Source organism: Equus quagga, chromosome 13 (genome assembly GCF_021613505.1).
Source record: "Equus quagga isolate Etosha38 chromosome 13, UCLA_HA_Equagga_1.0, whole genome shotgun sequence".
NCBI lineage: Eukaryota > Metazoa > Chordata > Mammalia > Perissodactyla > Equidae > Equus > Equus quagga.
Window position 1 is genome coordinate 50,132,221 of NC_060279.1, and position 14,175 is coordinate 50,146,395.

At 45.2% G+C, this 14,175-nt stretch overlaps 1 protein-coding gene across 3 annotated transcripts; it reads right to left on the bottom strand.

Annotated features, from left to right (window-relative positions):
* Nucleotides 1-2: 2 nt before the first annotated feature.
* Nucleotides 3-9,571, bottom strand: AKTIP (AKT interacting protein). Of its 3 annotated transcripts, none has more exons than XM_046680753.1 (10): nucleotides 9,445-9,571; nucleotides 6,809-6,920; nucleotides 5,438-5,643; nucleotides 3,041-3,105; nucleotides 2,854-2,954; nucleotides 2,283-2,371; nucleotides 2,106-2,204; nucleotides 1,908-2,015; nucleotides 977-1,037; nucleotides 3-812 (listed from the first exon to the last, which is right to left on the bottom strand). In XM_046680753.1, the coding sequence occupies exons 2-10, from the start codon at nucleotides 6,848-6,850 to the stop codon at nucleotides 705-707; spliced, it is 879 nt and encodes a 292-aa protein (XP_046536709.1). In that variant the 5' UTR covers nucleotides 6,851-6,920; nucleotides 9,445-9,571; the 3' UTR covers nucleotides 3-704. The 3 variants fall into 3 exon arrangements, with proteins under 3 accessions (XP_046536709.1, XP_046536707.1, XP_046536708.1); XM_046680751.1 differs by having other exon boundaries at nucleotides 3-815; XM_046680752.1 differs by lacking the exon at nucleotides 9,445-9,571 and adding an exon at nucleotides 8,991-9,347 and having other exon boundaries at nucleotides 3-815.
* Between the last annotated feature and the right edge of the window lie 4,604 nt (nucleotides 9,572-14,175).

Genomic DNA, 14,175 nt, shown 5'->3' on the forward strand with positions numbered 1-14,175 from the left:
AATGACAAAGAACGATCATTTATTGTTTTATTTTTTCTCTACAAAACACATTAGTCATTCATCATTTAAATATCTGACTTCATTAGAAACCGTCTTAACACCTTTTCTCTCTCCTGCCATAAAAATACAGTAAGGAATTTGCTTTAAAAACAAAACAAAACTGAACTAGTGTTCTGGTTTCCTCTCACTCACCTAATGTGTACCTCAGTGACTGACAGCAGTTTGTAAATCAATAAGACAGTAGGCTGCAGACTGAGGTTCAAACGATCTTCCACTTAAAAGTGCTAATAAGCTATGGGACCTGCTCTCACTATACCTCTCCTCTCCACATCCTAACATATGTACAACTGAAACCACTGATCCAGAAATCAGTCAAGAGTGCTCATGTCTGTCTACTCTGTTAGTTTAAATGAATGCGACTTACCTTTAGCATTATATTCAGAAAAATACTTAATCCTCAAGGTCCCCAATAATTTGGAGTACTGAACTAGATAACCACCCTAAAGACACTTCTGACAGAAGTAATGCATTACTTAAAGAGAGGTTTCCAAAACTTGCCGTTAGAACCTAAGTATACATGGACAACACTGGTATCAGTCATCGTTCACACAGTTTTACTCTTCAGGCAGTCCCTTGCCATTGGTCAGCTTTAACTAGGCCCAAGTCCAGCAGAAAAGTGCATGGTGCACCGGATTCACCAGCTCTTAAGTTGCTACTGTTTTCTCTTCTTTACTGAAAGGTTGTACTGAGCCAGGCTTTACCCATGACAGGCCAGCAACATGAACACTTTTATTGTGCTGTTCTTCGGGTTTCTTCTAGGCACAATCAAAAACAGACATTAAAAAATGAGTGATGAGATTTCAGCACTATACCAACTCATTTCCCAAAAAGTTATTTGTATATAATGAGTAGTCTCCAGTGAAGCACTTTAGAAAAGAAATAGAGTTAACTATTTCAAAAATGGCAGTCTACTTACCTTCTGTGTCAGCATCTTCTCTCTGGCTTCATCATGTACAGAAGGATTCCATGGAGAAAAGCTTAAGGAAGAGAAAAACATTTAAAAACTGCTTTGGCTTACTAAATTTGTGTAACATCCATTTTTTAATACTCAAGCCAGTTTCCCTAAAAAACTTAAGAAGGAACAACACTTTTAAAGAGTAGTCTTTAATCAGTTGTCAACATGTAAGTTTTAGACATTAACTGGTTTTCTCATGTAACGACTCTCCCTTATAGAGCACTTTACATGGGTTAGCTGATTGAAGCCTCACAATGACCCCTGACGTTCTATTATTTAAAGATGAAGAAAGTGGGGCACAGTAAAATTAAGTAATTGCTCTGGGTCACCAAAGCCAGTAAGTGCAAAAGCCAGCCAGTCTATCTGCAGAGCCCAAGCTCTTCACCACCACAGTATGCTACCTGCCCAGCAAACCAATGTTGCCAAAGGGAAATCACCAATTCTTCTGTTCTTAATACTCCTCCAGACACACTCCCCCAAGATCAAATACCACAGCGCTAAAGGACCCACTAGTCACACTACGCACTCTCACACTATTCAGTCTCCCTTTCACCAAATCCGAATGTCCATGGGGATATGGCAGTTAAGAGGAGCTCCAGCTAAAACCGCCAGCTGAAAAGAAAAGTCCTGACATTTGAATGAGCACATTATAAGGATCTAAGGAGACCAAAGTCACTAATTGGCTTGCTATTTGCACAATATGCCAGTCAATGTGAAGCTTATTGTTTAAGGGAAGAGCCCAAGAAATATCAGAAATCGAGTCGACAGCAAGTTATAAAAGTTGTAAACTAACAGATTATACACTTTTAAATCCCCATTCTGAAACCACTCGGAAAATGGAAGCACGGTACTGCAAAGTGCAGTTGAATTACGTAGGCAGTGTACCACTTACCTAATTGCATAGGGGTCTTCTATTTTAGGTTGGTCGAACAAACGAGCAGTGCACGCCTTCACACTGTCAATCACTTTACTTTTAAACAGCTGAATATCTTTTTCATACCTGTGTTAAAAGTTTAAATCAAAGTTACCAACAAAATCTCCTTAGCTGCATTTTCAAATTTATCTTAAATAACAAAGCAAAGAAACATACAGTACTGCAGCCTCTGGGTTTAGGGGGCTTGCTGTATCAATCTTGTAGAACACTCTCCTTGCATACATTAATACTTGCCAAATATGGTTATGGTTCCGCCTAAAGGGAAACATGGCATGATTACTGAAGCTTCCTCTTGCTGACTTATGTCACCAAAGGAAATACTTATTTACTAACCTCCACTTTGCAAATGCTCTCTTCACATCCAGTTCGCCTGAGGTGGGATCAACTAGTGGGTGAAAGACGGGAATATCAAACACCAAGCGCTAGATTTAAAGAGAGACAACCTTTAATGGACACAGTGGAGTTTATCAGACCCATACAGATAGCTGTAAAAGGAGCTTCAAGACAAGGCAGTCATGTTGATTTAAGTCAAAGAGCTGCCTCAAGAGGATGGTTACCTACTTTCACCATTTTCCTATAAAACTACATTTTGCAATGAAGGAAGAAAAAGTCACTCTTTACTACAGCACAGTGATTGCCATTCCCATAGTAAGTGCTATGGTACAGCTTTCAGCCTCACCTGCACACCCTGAGCAGAGAAGTAAATAAAGCTAAGGGCAAAGGTTGGCGTGACAAAAGATGCAACAATGCACGTAAATCCCCTTAAAAGACTACTGAGTAGACAAACATTTTGAGAAACTGAAATCATAAAAGTGTTAGGTCAGAAAAAGAACCAAAAATCTTTAAAGTCGTTTAAGCCCTTCTCACTGACCAACAGAAGCAGCAGACTCCATCTCCTACTTACTGGACAGTCCCCGTCCGGGTAGTTATCGGGGATGTAAACTGTAAACTTAAATACACCGTCTTGATAGAGTCCATGCCGTATGAATATTACTCCAAACCACACTGTAGGAAAAAATAAGAACAATTAAGGCGAAAGTTTGTGTCAGAGGAACTAAATATGCTACAAATTAATAGTGAATCCTTCTTACTTAATGCAGAGCGGTAAGATGGCTGCACGTAGACACCTGGTAACTTCTGCTTCACAACCAAGGTACTAAAAAACAGAAGCAGCAGAATGATGAAACTGTTTGGCTGTAAATGACACAGAGATCAAACCACCTCACATTCATTTTTTGAGAACAGGAATGGTTCCTCAAGGGGCAGCTGATCTATACAAGCCAAGTCATCACAATCTCACCTGGCCCTGATTGCTCCGTTTACTGGCTTCACAACACAAGCTCACAGAGAGAAACTTGAACCAAAAACAGGCCCCAGATTCAGAAATTAAAGCCAAACAGGCATACACAAAGAATCAAGTTTTCCTCCCAGAATCAGCTTCCCCAAAACATCATCTTGGAAACCAACCTGTAGGTAATTTGAATAATGCGACCTGACTTAGGTTCTGGATATTGTTTTAGGTAAATGACAATATGTGTAAAATTATTGCTTTTGTGACTATGAACAATAGATCTCACCCACACACATTCAAAAGCCATTTTTAAACACAATTTTAGGTAACAAAGAATACATTAAAATTCCACAGTGTTGCCCTCACGTAGGTATCATTTTCAGTTTGAACGCCAGTCCGTGTGGCAGGGCCATGTTGAGATTCGTAGTGTTATTGGTGAAGGCAGGCATCAGCATGAGGTGCTCACACTACTCTGCTCCTAACCTGACCCCACAATTCAAACACTTGAACTCTCTGGGCCTTGGCGTGGGAAACGCTGGGTGCTGAAACAAGACACGTACACTGACCAAGGCTGCACTGGCTCTTCTGGGACCTCGTCACCCACTGACAGCCATTCTGCTCTGTTCCTTGCAACTCAGCTGTGAGCCTAAATAAGTAAGGCCGTGACCCGACCTTGAAAGGAACAGTGTTGACCTAGGGCCTTAAAAGACAAGCTGCCAATCCTGAATTTTATTGAGAAGTAGCTTATTGGAGCTTAGTTGATTGTTTTTATTACCTATTTGCCATTGCACTTATGTTTAATCATCTTAAAGTAGTTACTCCATTTTTAAGTCACTGAAATTCAGCATGTCAACAGCAGCACAGTTGGCAGATGTATCTACTACAGGGAGATCTGCCAGAAAGGCAACTTTGTGTTCTAATACAGACAGCAGATTTAACACCACAATAGAAGCCTGTCCAACTCCCTGCCCAGCCTCAAACACAAGGCCTCCATTATAAAGCTAAAGAGACCACTGCTACCAAATCACACTCAGCCCATTACACTGGGGCCTCGGACCGTCTGACCATTACATTAGTACACCGAGGGAGGGCTCAGGAGGCTTTGAAACAACTTCATGTACAAAGGAATTCTAAAATGATTGAAATTAAGACTTCTCCAAACTTTCTTCCCTTGGAACAAATTATCCAATCAAATGCCATCTGGATTCATTCACTGTCTGAGCCCCTATCTTGGGCCAGGAGCAATGTCATCAACATTAGCACTCTGCAGCAGTGCTCATCTCCTCACACTCTGCAGATGCATGCAACTTCAGTCCAAATTTTGCCTTTGGTGGTAAGTCAAGTTCTTTCTTACATGGAGCCCAAATTTTTATAACTTCCCTGTAACTGCCTAATTCTGTCATTGGGGGTCATACAGAATAAGTCAAATCCCCTTTCTAATAACAGACCTTCAAATAAATGAAGATAGCTTTAATAATCACTTCCTAAGTTTTATCCAAGTCATTGGTTCCAGATCCTTTAATTGTTCACCCCTAAGGTCTGGCTTTCTGACCTCCATCCAGGACCATCTTTTCAATCTGTCAGGATGCCTTTTACAAAGTGAGCACCAGAATGGAGCACAAGCCCCCAACTGTGTCGGACCCAAGAAGGAATAGATTGCCACCATCCCACTGTCCTGCCCTCTACAACAACCTCTTCAGGAGATGAATTCCTCATCTCATATAAAGGGAGACCAAAAATTAAGTTACTGAGTTCCTGACTGACTCTAGGTACTTAATAAACCTTAGTTTCTTCCTCTTGTTCTCCAAAGCAGACATGGAAATTAAAGCACATATTTACCTTTAAATCTTATTTACCCAAGCTCTGAACAGGAATCACTACATTTAGAAGATATTTGTATAACACTACTTAGGCCTTGGTCAAGAAAGGTTAAGCCATGGAAATTTTTTCTTGGTAAATCAATATTGTAGTATATGATTGGTTACAATTGGAAACAAAGCTTTAAAGAAAAAAGAAAGGTTATATCGCCGGCAACAGCCTCTTATTGTTCTATATACATTAACGCTGATAGTGGAGGGGGATAGGTTTGAGCTTTAAGATTGAAAGGCTGCCATTTACTGAGTCCATCGGAATAAATTTCATTCTTCACCTGCACGGGTCATTCAAAATTTAACCAAATAGTTTGTTAAGAACTTACAATTCAGCAAGAAGAGAGTATTCCAGGTAGAAAGGTCCATAAGAAGCATGTGTGCCATTTGTTGACTGTGCTGCTGGGGCAGGAGATGTGGGCTTGGTTATGGGCAGAGCATTTTTGGGAATAGAAGGCAGCTGTTTCTTTGGAGCAGAGCGTGGAGGACTGGTTTTCATGTCCCCCGTTAATGTCTTCTCTTCACCATCAGATCGCTATTCAAGACGAAGTGGTGAGAACATCTGTTAGGATGATTCTTGAATCACAAGAGTACATGTGATGGACTCTTAGTCCTTGACCTAAAAGCTGGAGTTACTCTTTCACAAGGACATTCCAGCATCATGATCAAGATGACTTGAAAGTCCTTTGAGCAGGCAGGCCATTACACAGAGCAGAACAAACGGGAGCAAGACTAAAGCATTAGAAAACACTCTTTAGCCGCGTCCTATAAAGACAATAAACCCAATATTTACAGGATTTAAGTGAAACAGAGAAAGAAATGGTTTCTCCTGGTCGCCCCAAAAAGAGGGCAAGGTGTTACTAAAGCAATTAAATGACTGTCCAAGACTAGAGAAGTCCCTGGCACTTAGACCCTGCAGAAGGTCAGGTGCTAAGCAGCTCAAAATAAGTAGCATAGATGACTGAAGTGAGTTACCAGCACTCGGAATGAAGCTATGCGCTCACTTCCATGGGTCCAATTTTGATTTTGCCCCTAATGGATATGTTTCCACATTTGGACTATCACTAGCATAAACTGTCACCCTTAGTCAAAGACAAAGGTCTAAATCAGTCAGACTAAACTGCCATCTCATAGGCACTTCCTTGGCTCAAAGTACAGCCAAAGGCTGTTTAATTCGCTGTATTAAAATGTGTATCATGTGCATAGAAAAAAGATGGTTCACAGTAGTGTTCTCCTAGAGGTGGAATTAGGGGTTATGTTCATTTTCTGTTTGCATATTTTGTTTTCCTAAAATGTATTATTTTTGCTATTAAAAAGTAGACATTTAGAAAAATTAAGCCAGTGCCCTCAAGTCTGACTCAACCGCATTGGATGGCCTTTCCCAAGGCTTCTCCAACCATGGAATCGTGCAGTTCAGAAGAAAAACTACTACAATAACGTGTGATAAATTTCATCATGTGTAAATATAACCTAAGTCAAAATAATCTGAGAATTATGAGTACCAGAATGATTTCTATTTGAGACGCAATTGCAGTCTTAAAAACTGACCTTAAGCAACAAAATAAATATTTCTCAAAAGTAAAACCTAAACTAGAAAAACCAGGTAATTTTGTTAAGATTACAGGCAACCTCAGTATGAATTACTGGCCTTTATCGTGACACAAATGGGTTCCCTCACTACATTTAGCAGCTGTACCTACTTTGCGTACAGAGCTTGTAGACATGCTCCAGAAAGGGTTCATAACGCGTACTCCAAACAAAGAAATTCAGCGGTCTGTCATCAAACTCCTCCGTCCTCAGAATTCACTTTACCTTAAAATGAGATGGGAAAACACAGAAATACATCAACACCCACAGGTAAGACTTCTGACATAGTTAAGAACTAAATCTGACACTCTAAATAGAAATACAATATAACATTATGTTACATATAGTTATAAAACCTAGGGGAAAAAATACTTCAGAAACAGGGTCCTTCGATACTCACCCCCCTCTTCTGACTCCCATTTCTTTCCCACCTTTAAATGCTTACAGGAATCTGTTGTACTGAGTCCTTGGCCAAGATTCAGACTATTCAGTGACACAGTTCAGCTTTGGGGCCAGCAATGCAGAAGATACAGACGACGGCAGTTGCTGCTAGCATACTAGCTAAGGCACTGGACTAGTGGGAAAGCCAGGTTCAGAATGCACTGTACCCATATACACAAAAGGTCAGGAGTTACGTGCAGTAAAGAGCCGCGGGGGCTGATCTAAGAGTGCTTTGATTAGTTTTCTTAAGTAAAAAATTATTTTCTCCAGCGAAACTAGTAGGCAAAGAAATGAAAAACAGAGGGAAAGTGGAGCATATAAGAAGACAGAGGGGTAAGTGGGTCCTGTCGGGACCATCCCCAAGAAACTACCTTTTTCAACTACTTAAAATATGGAAACTGCAGGATTAGGCATTCAAGGAATCGCCAAGCAATACATACAAATGCAAAAGAGGAGTGCATAAGAGACATTTCACAAACACAGATCTCCCACCAAAGCTTCAAGAAGTAGATGAGAAAGCCCGTCTCAAAGGTTGCAAAGTCAGTGGGTCATTTACTAAAAACACAAAGGAAGAGGCAAAGGAAAAGAAGGGGGCTAAGCTGTAAGAACAGCAACTTCTCTGCTCTGGCATTTCCCCCAGGCTGGGTTATGTTTAAAGTGGAGCGCCTTCTCTGACTTCCTACTTGCATCAATCAAAAGGCTGAAGGTGAAAAGGGTCAAAACTTAGCAACACTTTACTAAAACTCCTAAGAAGCAAATCATTAGAAAATCACTTACCAAATGTCCCTAATCAGCAAAACTCTGTTTTCTGACAAGCCTATGACATCCACAAGTGGGTACGAGGTTTCCCATACCCGGCCAGTGCCAATTACTGCTGTTTTGCTTTCCAAGATGTAATGCCACCCGGTAATTAAATCAAAGGAATGAGCATCCTGGTTCTTCCACTAACCTGTTGACTTACATCCAATAAAGAGCAACTCATTGCTGAAAGCTCTCTGCAAATCTGCTTTTAAAGGTGACTATAATACAGATGAAAACGGTTGGGACATCAAAAATGTATGGCGTCATGCATTTCCTGTTTGGCCCAAATGAAAACGTTGGTTTTCAGATGCAAAGTAACATGCAGCATCCCACTGTCATCTAGGACAGACCTGATTGAACAGGTCTCCTTCCCAAGGGACACAGTGCTCACCACCATGTAAATTTACCGGGGTGGATCTGTCACCTGTAAGGTCCCTTCCAAGTCTAACACCTAATGATTCTATGACTTTGCCTTTAAAAATCAAAGACAACTGGCCCCCAGTTCCTCCTCCCTTTAAGTAGGAGGTATTGTCTACTGCTGTCTGTTTCCAGCAGCAACTTGGAGAGATTTTAGCACACTTTTCAGGAATAACTCCACCATCTATTAGATGTCCAGTCTACCCAGGCACGGTATAGCATTTTCCGACTAGAGTGACATAGATGGAAGGAAGACATAGGACGCATCCTAGTTATCACGGAACAATTTAAGTTTCTTCTTGTTCAGTCATACAAACAAAACAGGACTGCCCTCCTTTATATCACACAGCTGAGAAGTCAGTATCTTGGACCTTGTCGAATGATCCGTACATGACAGCAGCCAAAACTTAGAGCTGGGCGCTGCTTTCCTCCGATGTGCCATAGTCCCTAAATAGGCACTAGCTTAATACATCACCCCGACCAGCCCTAAATTCCACGTTAAGAGGCGACAGAGCAGAGCCCAGAGAAAACACGAAAAGAGCCTTGTGCCGACCCCGGCTCGCTGGGCACAGGCGGGACGAGCACCCTCGCCGGGGGCGGAAACCCATCTCGCGCACGCAGAGAATCTGGACAAACCTGTCTCGAGGTGATGCAAGGCAGGGGCCATGTCCGGGCCTCCCAGTCTGCTCGAGGCCAGGCACGGGCCTGCGAGCCCCTCTGGCGGGGGGCTGAGGGCCTCCGGGGCTCGCGGACGTCCCCCTCAACCAGGGCGCGGGGCCGGGGCCGGCGAGGGCGGGCCCCAGACGGGGCGAGCCGGTCGGGCCCGTCTCCCTCCCTCAGGCCGGCCGGCCCAGCTCCCGGACAACCCCCAGCGCCGGGCCCCGGGCCCGCGGCAACCGGCGCAGCAGGTGCCTGCAAACGCGGACAGGTGCCCAGCCCCGCCCCCGTGTCCCAGCAAGGCCGCCGTCGCCACGGAGTCGAGAGCGCCCCGTAGGGCAGACAAATGACGGGCCCCAGCACGCCCGCGGCCCGGGTTGAAGCACTCCATGGAGCTCGCCTACCTACCAGCCGGCCTGGCAGGGCAACTCACCTCGGTGCTTTCACTGCAGTGCTCCCGACTGCTGAGCGCTGCCGCCGCCCGACAGCATCCCTGGCCGCAGCGCCAGCCCGGCCCCTGCCAGCTCCCTGCCCCGCCCTGCTCTCAGCGTCGGGCTCCGCCCCACGCCCCACGCCCCTGGGCCCGGAAGCTTCCGCCCAACCTCCCGGCGTCAAGTGGCTCCCATACCTGTCCGTCAAGGACCTTCTTCCGGGGGCGTTGGGCCAGCACTCTGTCCTGCCAATCAAACCTGCTCCGCTCGGGTCGGGCAGCACTTGACCCTCCCCTTACGTAACAGCGCCGAAACGAACTGTCAGTCATGGAAGTATGCGCCCCGGGGGAGGGATGGGGAGGAAACAAACAAGCGCCTGGACATAATTGGTCCCGACGTCCGCCAGTCACCATGGAGACCCGCCCACGGGCCTGTGCGTGGCCGCCGCAGCCATTCAGGGAGACTGTGACTTCGGGTTTTCCAGGCTGGGCCAGGGCGGGGCCGGCGCGGGCTGGGGTCTCCGAGAGAGGAGACTTGGGGGCGGGGCCGGGGCCGGCCCGCCTTCGGCTGCGGCTGGCGGTGCCACGAGGCCCGAGGTCGCCGAGTCGCGCCGCCGGCTCCCAGCGGCCGGGAAGGGGGGAGGCGGGTGGCTGTCAGGTTGGGAGAAGCTGGAAGGACGCTTTATGTAACGTTGAGAAACGCGCGTTTTCTCCGTCAAAGAACGGAGGAGCTAATGGATACCGATGACGGGAGCTAAACTCCCAAGTCATCCCTTGGCAGTAGCGCCACCAGAGCAGCTTTTAAAAATGCACCTATTGGAGCCAACCTACAGAATCCGAATCCGGGGGGTGGTGAGTAGCAGAAATTCACATCTGTCGCCAGTTCCTCTGGTGATGCTGGTGCACACTGAAGGTTGAGAACCTCTCCCACGGCGACGCAGCTCCTGGTGCTCTGAGTTCTTTTTACACAAACCCTCACTTTGATCTGCGACACCTTTACCGCCTCTAACCCTCGACCGCTCAGAAACCTTCCGCGGGAGCCGTTGCAGATTGAATACAATCTAAACTCAGCCGGATTTACAAGGGACCCCCTTTGCTGTCCTCGTCCCTATATTCCCATCTCATTTCCCACGTCTGCCTCGGACCTATTTCTGTGACGACTGCCCTCGGCTCTCACACCTCCAAGCCTTTTCTCAGCGGTGCCTTCTCTTGGGGTGCTCTTCCAGTCTCCACCCAACTCAGTATCTTACTCTCACAAGAGGAGAAATATTCTCTGATAAAGTATATTTAAAACACGGGATTGTTCAATCTTTGGTCGCCTTTGAAATTCTGGTAAAATGACCTTGTTAAGTGGCAGGCAGCCAAACTCTCCTAGTGTTAATCCCAAGGGTTGGTTCTGAAATCTCACTTCCTCTCCAGCTGAAAACACTCTTGAGCCGCTTCCTTTGGTCCAGTTTGAATACACTTAGGAATATGGTAATGCCCTTAATATGAGTCTCAATCACTATAAAAGGGGAGGCAGCAGGACGTCCTTCTGGACGCAGGTGTTCTCCCCAGGCACCTGTCTGGCCCAGTCCCTCCCCGCGTTCTCTGCAGGCTCATCATCCGCTCCCACACTGCTCTGCCCTCGGCAACCTCATCCCTTCCCCGAGCTTCACCAAGGACTCGCATACATTTCTCCAGCTCAGAGCCGTCCCCCGAGCTTCAGGTGCATGTGTCCAACTGCCCACTTGGCACCGGATGCCTCAGACACCCATCAGAATCCTCACGGCCGTGTATCCCAGAAAACCCGACTCAAACTGGCTTACATAGCGAGGAACTGCTCTCCATACAGTTCCTGGAATTGCCCTTTCAGGCTGGCAAGATGGCTGCTGCCATTCCAGACACACCCAGATGTGACAGTGTCTAGCAAAATAAAAAGGATCCTTTTCGTCCAATGGCCTCTTTCGAAGAGCAAGAATACCTTTCCCAGAAGCTCCCCAGAAGTAGTGCCCCTGTTCAAGTGAGCAGAAATGAGTCAGTGGGTCTCTGCCCACAACTAAACCAATCAAGGGCAAGGTGAACGAGTCTACCAGGATTGGCTCGGGCTAATCAAGATTTACCCTGGATCCCTGGATTTTAGGTAGAGGAGCGACATGATCAGATGTGTATCTTGAAAAGGCCACTTTGTATGGACAACAGATTGCAGAGCTGTGAGAGAAGGAGGGCATCTGGGAAAGTGTTGCAGTGGTTCAGCAAGAGACGAGTGCATGAATTTGATGGTGGATGGAGAAGTGAAGGAGTGCCAGAGATATTTACAAGGTGGAATGGACAGGACTTGGCCTGGATTAGATATGGGGGTAGGTGAAGACAAGGGGGGGTATCATGGACGATGCCTAGATTTTTGGCTCGAGCTACTGGATGAATGGTGAGGCCATTCACTGAGATGAGAAACAGTGAACCGTACTGTTTATGGGAGGGTGGGAAATGGGGAAATAGTCCTGTTTTGGATAGGCAATGCTTGGGGTGTTTCTGTAAGTACTGGTACTTGCATGCCTGACACTTCCCCTTCCCCACTGCTGACAGAGTCTCGATTGTTGTGGAGGTGTCCACCCCTCCAGTGGTTCCCCTTCACTGTGAGGGCAAAGAGCAAACTCCTTAGCATGGCTGTGGGTCCATCCCTGCCTGTCACCAGGCTCCAGCCACTCGCATTCTTTTAATTCCTTGGAGGCACGATGCTCTCCCGTCCTGCCCCACCACAGGAGGGAGCCTTTGCACTAGGTGTTCTCTTGGCCTGGAATATTCTTTTCTCTCCCCCGACATAGATCTCAGCTCAAGCACCGCTTCCTCAGGGCAATTTTCTGTTTACTTGGGAGATGACTTATTAGCGTCTGTCTCTGCTCTGTCGTGGAAGCTGCGCCAGGCAGGAACCGTGTTGCTTTTGCTCTTCATGGCCCCTGGCACCCAGTCCAGTGCCTGGACATAGTAGGTATGCAATAAATACTTGACAGACGAAGGACAGAAGGGACTAAAGTATATTTAAAACACCTACCAACCTGCACGCCCCCAGCTCTGCACCAAGAAAGCAGCTCATTATCAGAATGTGGATGATTTATTCAAAGAGAAATGAGGAGGCAGCCTCCAGGTACCATTTCTTTAAGACTAAAATACAACTGAGGAAAAAAACCCAGCTGACCTTAAACCTTACCTAGAAAACATTTTCAGTCACTTGATACTGGATTCATTGTTCTAGACTTTTGGAGCATGTCTAATATTTGTGTGGAAAGAGTAATTCTTGCATCAGGACTAATAGATGTGATCTCAGTGAGTACTCAGGACACCTGCTCGTGTTCTAATCAGCAAAACATTCACTGAATCCATTCTTCTTTTGGTCTCTGGGAAATTAATTGTACAAAGCAGTTTAGATCAGTTTAGTGAAATATGTATGTATTTCACACATGTGCACACACAGGAGCCAATGTTTTTAGACCTATCCATTAGCCCCTAAATTCTTTTCTGAAAGGTAGATTCCTGTACAGTGTGGTACACGTATCACCGATCACATGTACTGTTCAAGAAACGTGAGATGATTACATAGCTGTGCATTTGTTTTAATACATCAGAAAAAAGTATGACACACCAGAACCATGATTTTATGGACAGTGATGTTTAGGATGAACCACGGTAGGCATTTAAGTTGTTTTTGAAGTGAATGGATTTAGGGGAGTATGTTGAGTAAGTAATAATTCTACAGTTAGTCATGATCCTCAGATATGGCGGAAATCATGCATTTGTGACAATGATTGAAGGTTGAGAAACAGTGCTATAGGGGATGATATGGCTTTTGCCCTTTCTCCATGCTCACTGATCATTACCGTTCTTGCTGACAACGTCACAAATGTGCTTCCAAGTTTTTGGTTGCATCAGATTTTCTTCCCTGTCCTGTTCCCCATAAGTCCTGGCGCCTGAGTAAAGTCATGAGTGGACAGATGGATGGATGACTGGATAGACAGATGAATTTTACAGAGTACAACATTTCAAATTTAAGAGTAGGTGTGGACCACTGTGAATGTTTATGCCTTAAGGAAAAGCAGCCCATAGACAACGTTACAGCTCGTGGGGGGCTGGAGGAGCATTGATTTCCTTTTGTAATCAAACAGCATTTGAACGTGGCATGTCGCTACAAATAACCAACCACTCTCTGAGTGGGCTGCTAACTATACCACCAGCCACAAGAGCAATCTTTCATTGGTGTTATCTTTGCAAAAACCACCTCATTCTGTGGTTTCAAAGCATTCGGAAAGATGATAAAGCTCAAGGTTAGTTTTAGCTAGAGTGGCAGGTTCAGAAAAAAACCAAAGGGAGAGAGAGAAAGCAATATTCATCCATTGATAAATAATTCCAGGTCTGCTGTGGGCGGGGCACTGTTCCAGCCACAGACACCTTCCTTTCTTACAATAGTGATTCGTGGAAGACAAGGAGCCTCAGTGGTTTTGAGAGCCTACCACCTAAAAGAAATAACATTGTTCAACATCATTTATTCCAACTTTGTATTATGAAAATTCTCACACAGGAAAGTAGACTATGGTGACCATCCTTGTACTCAACACCTAGATTCAACAATGGTTATGGTTTAATATGGTTTTGCCATATTTCCTTTTCCAAACTAATTTTTTCCTCCTGAGTCATTTAAAAATAAGTTGCAGTCATCATGACCTTCCTCCTAAATACTTCAGCGTGTATCTCTCAAGGGCA

Bases quoted from the DNA above. Each gene is read 5' to 3' on its own strand.
- AKTIP (XM_046680751.1), bottom strand. From the start codon at position 6,850: ATGAACCCTTTCTGGAGCATGTCTACAAGCTCTGTACGCAAA. The intron at 3,106-5,437 runs GTAAGTTCTTAA...TCTGTTTTTTAG, and splicing joins TACTCTCTTCTTGCTGAATT to TACCTTGGTTGTGAAGCAGA. The intron at 2,016-2,105 runs GTATGTTTCTTT...CTTTTAACACAG, and splicing joins AACCCAGAGGCTGCAGTACT to GTATGAAAAAGATATTCAGC.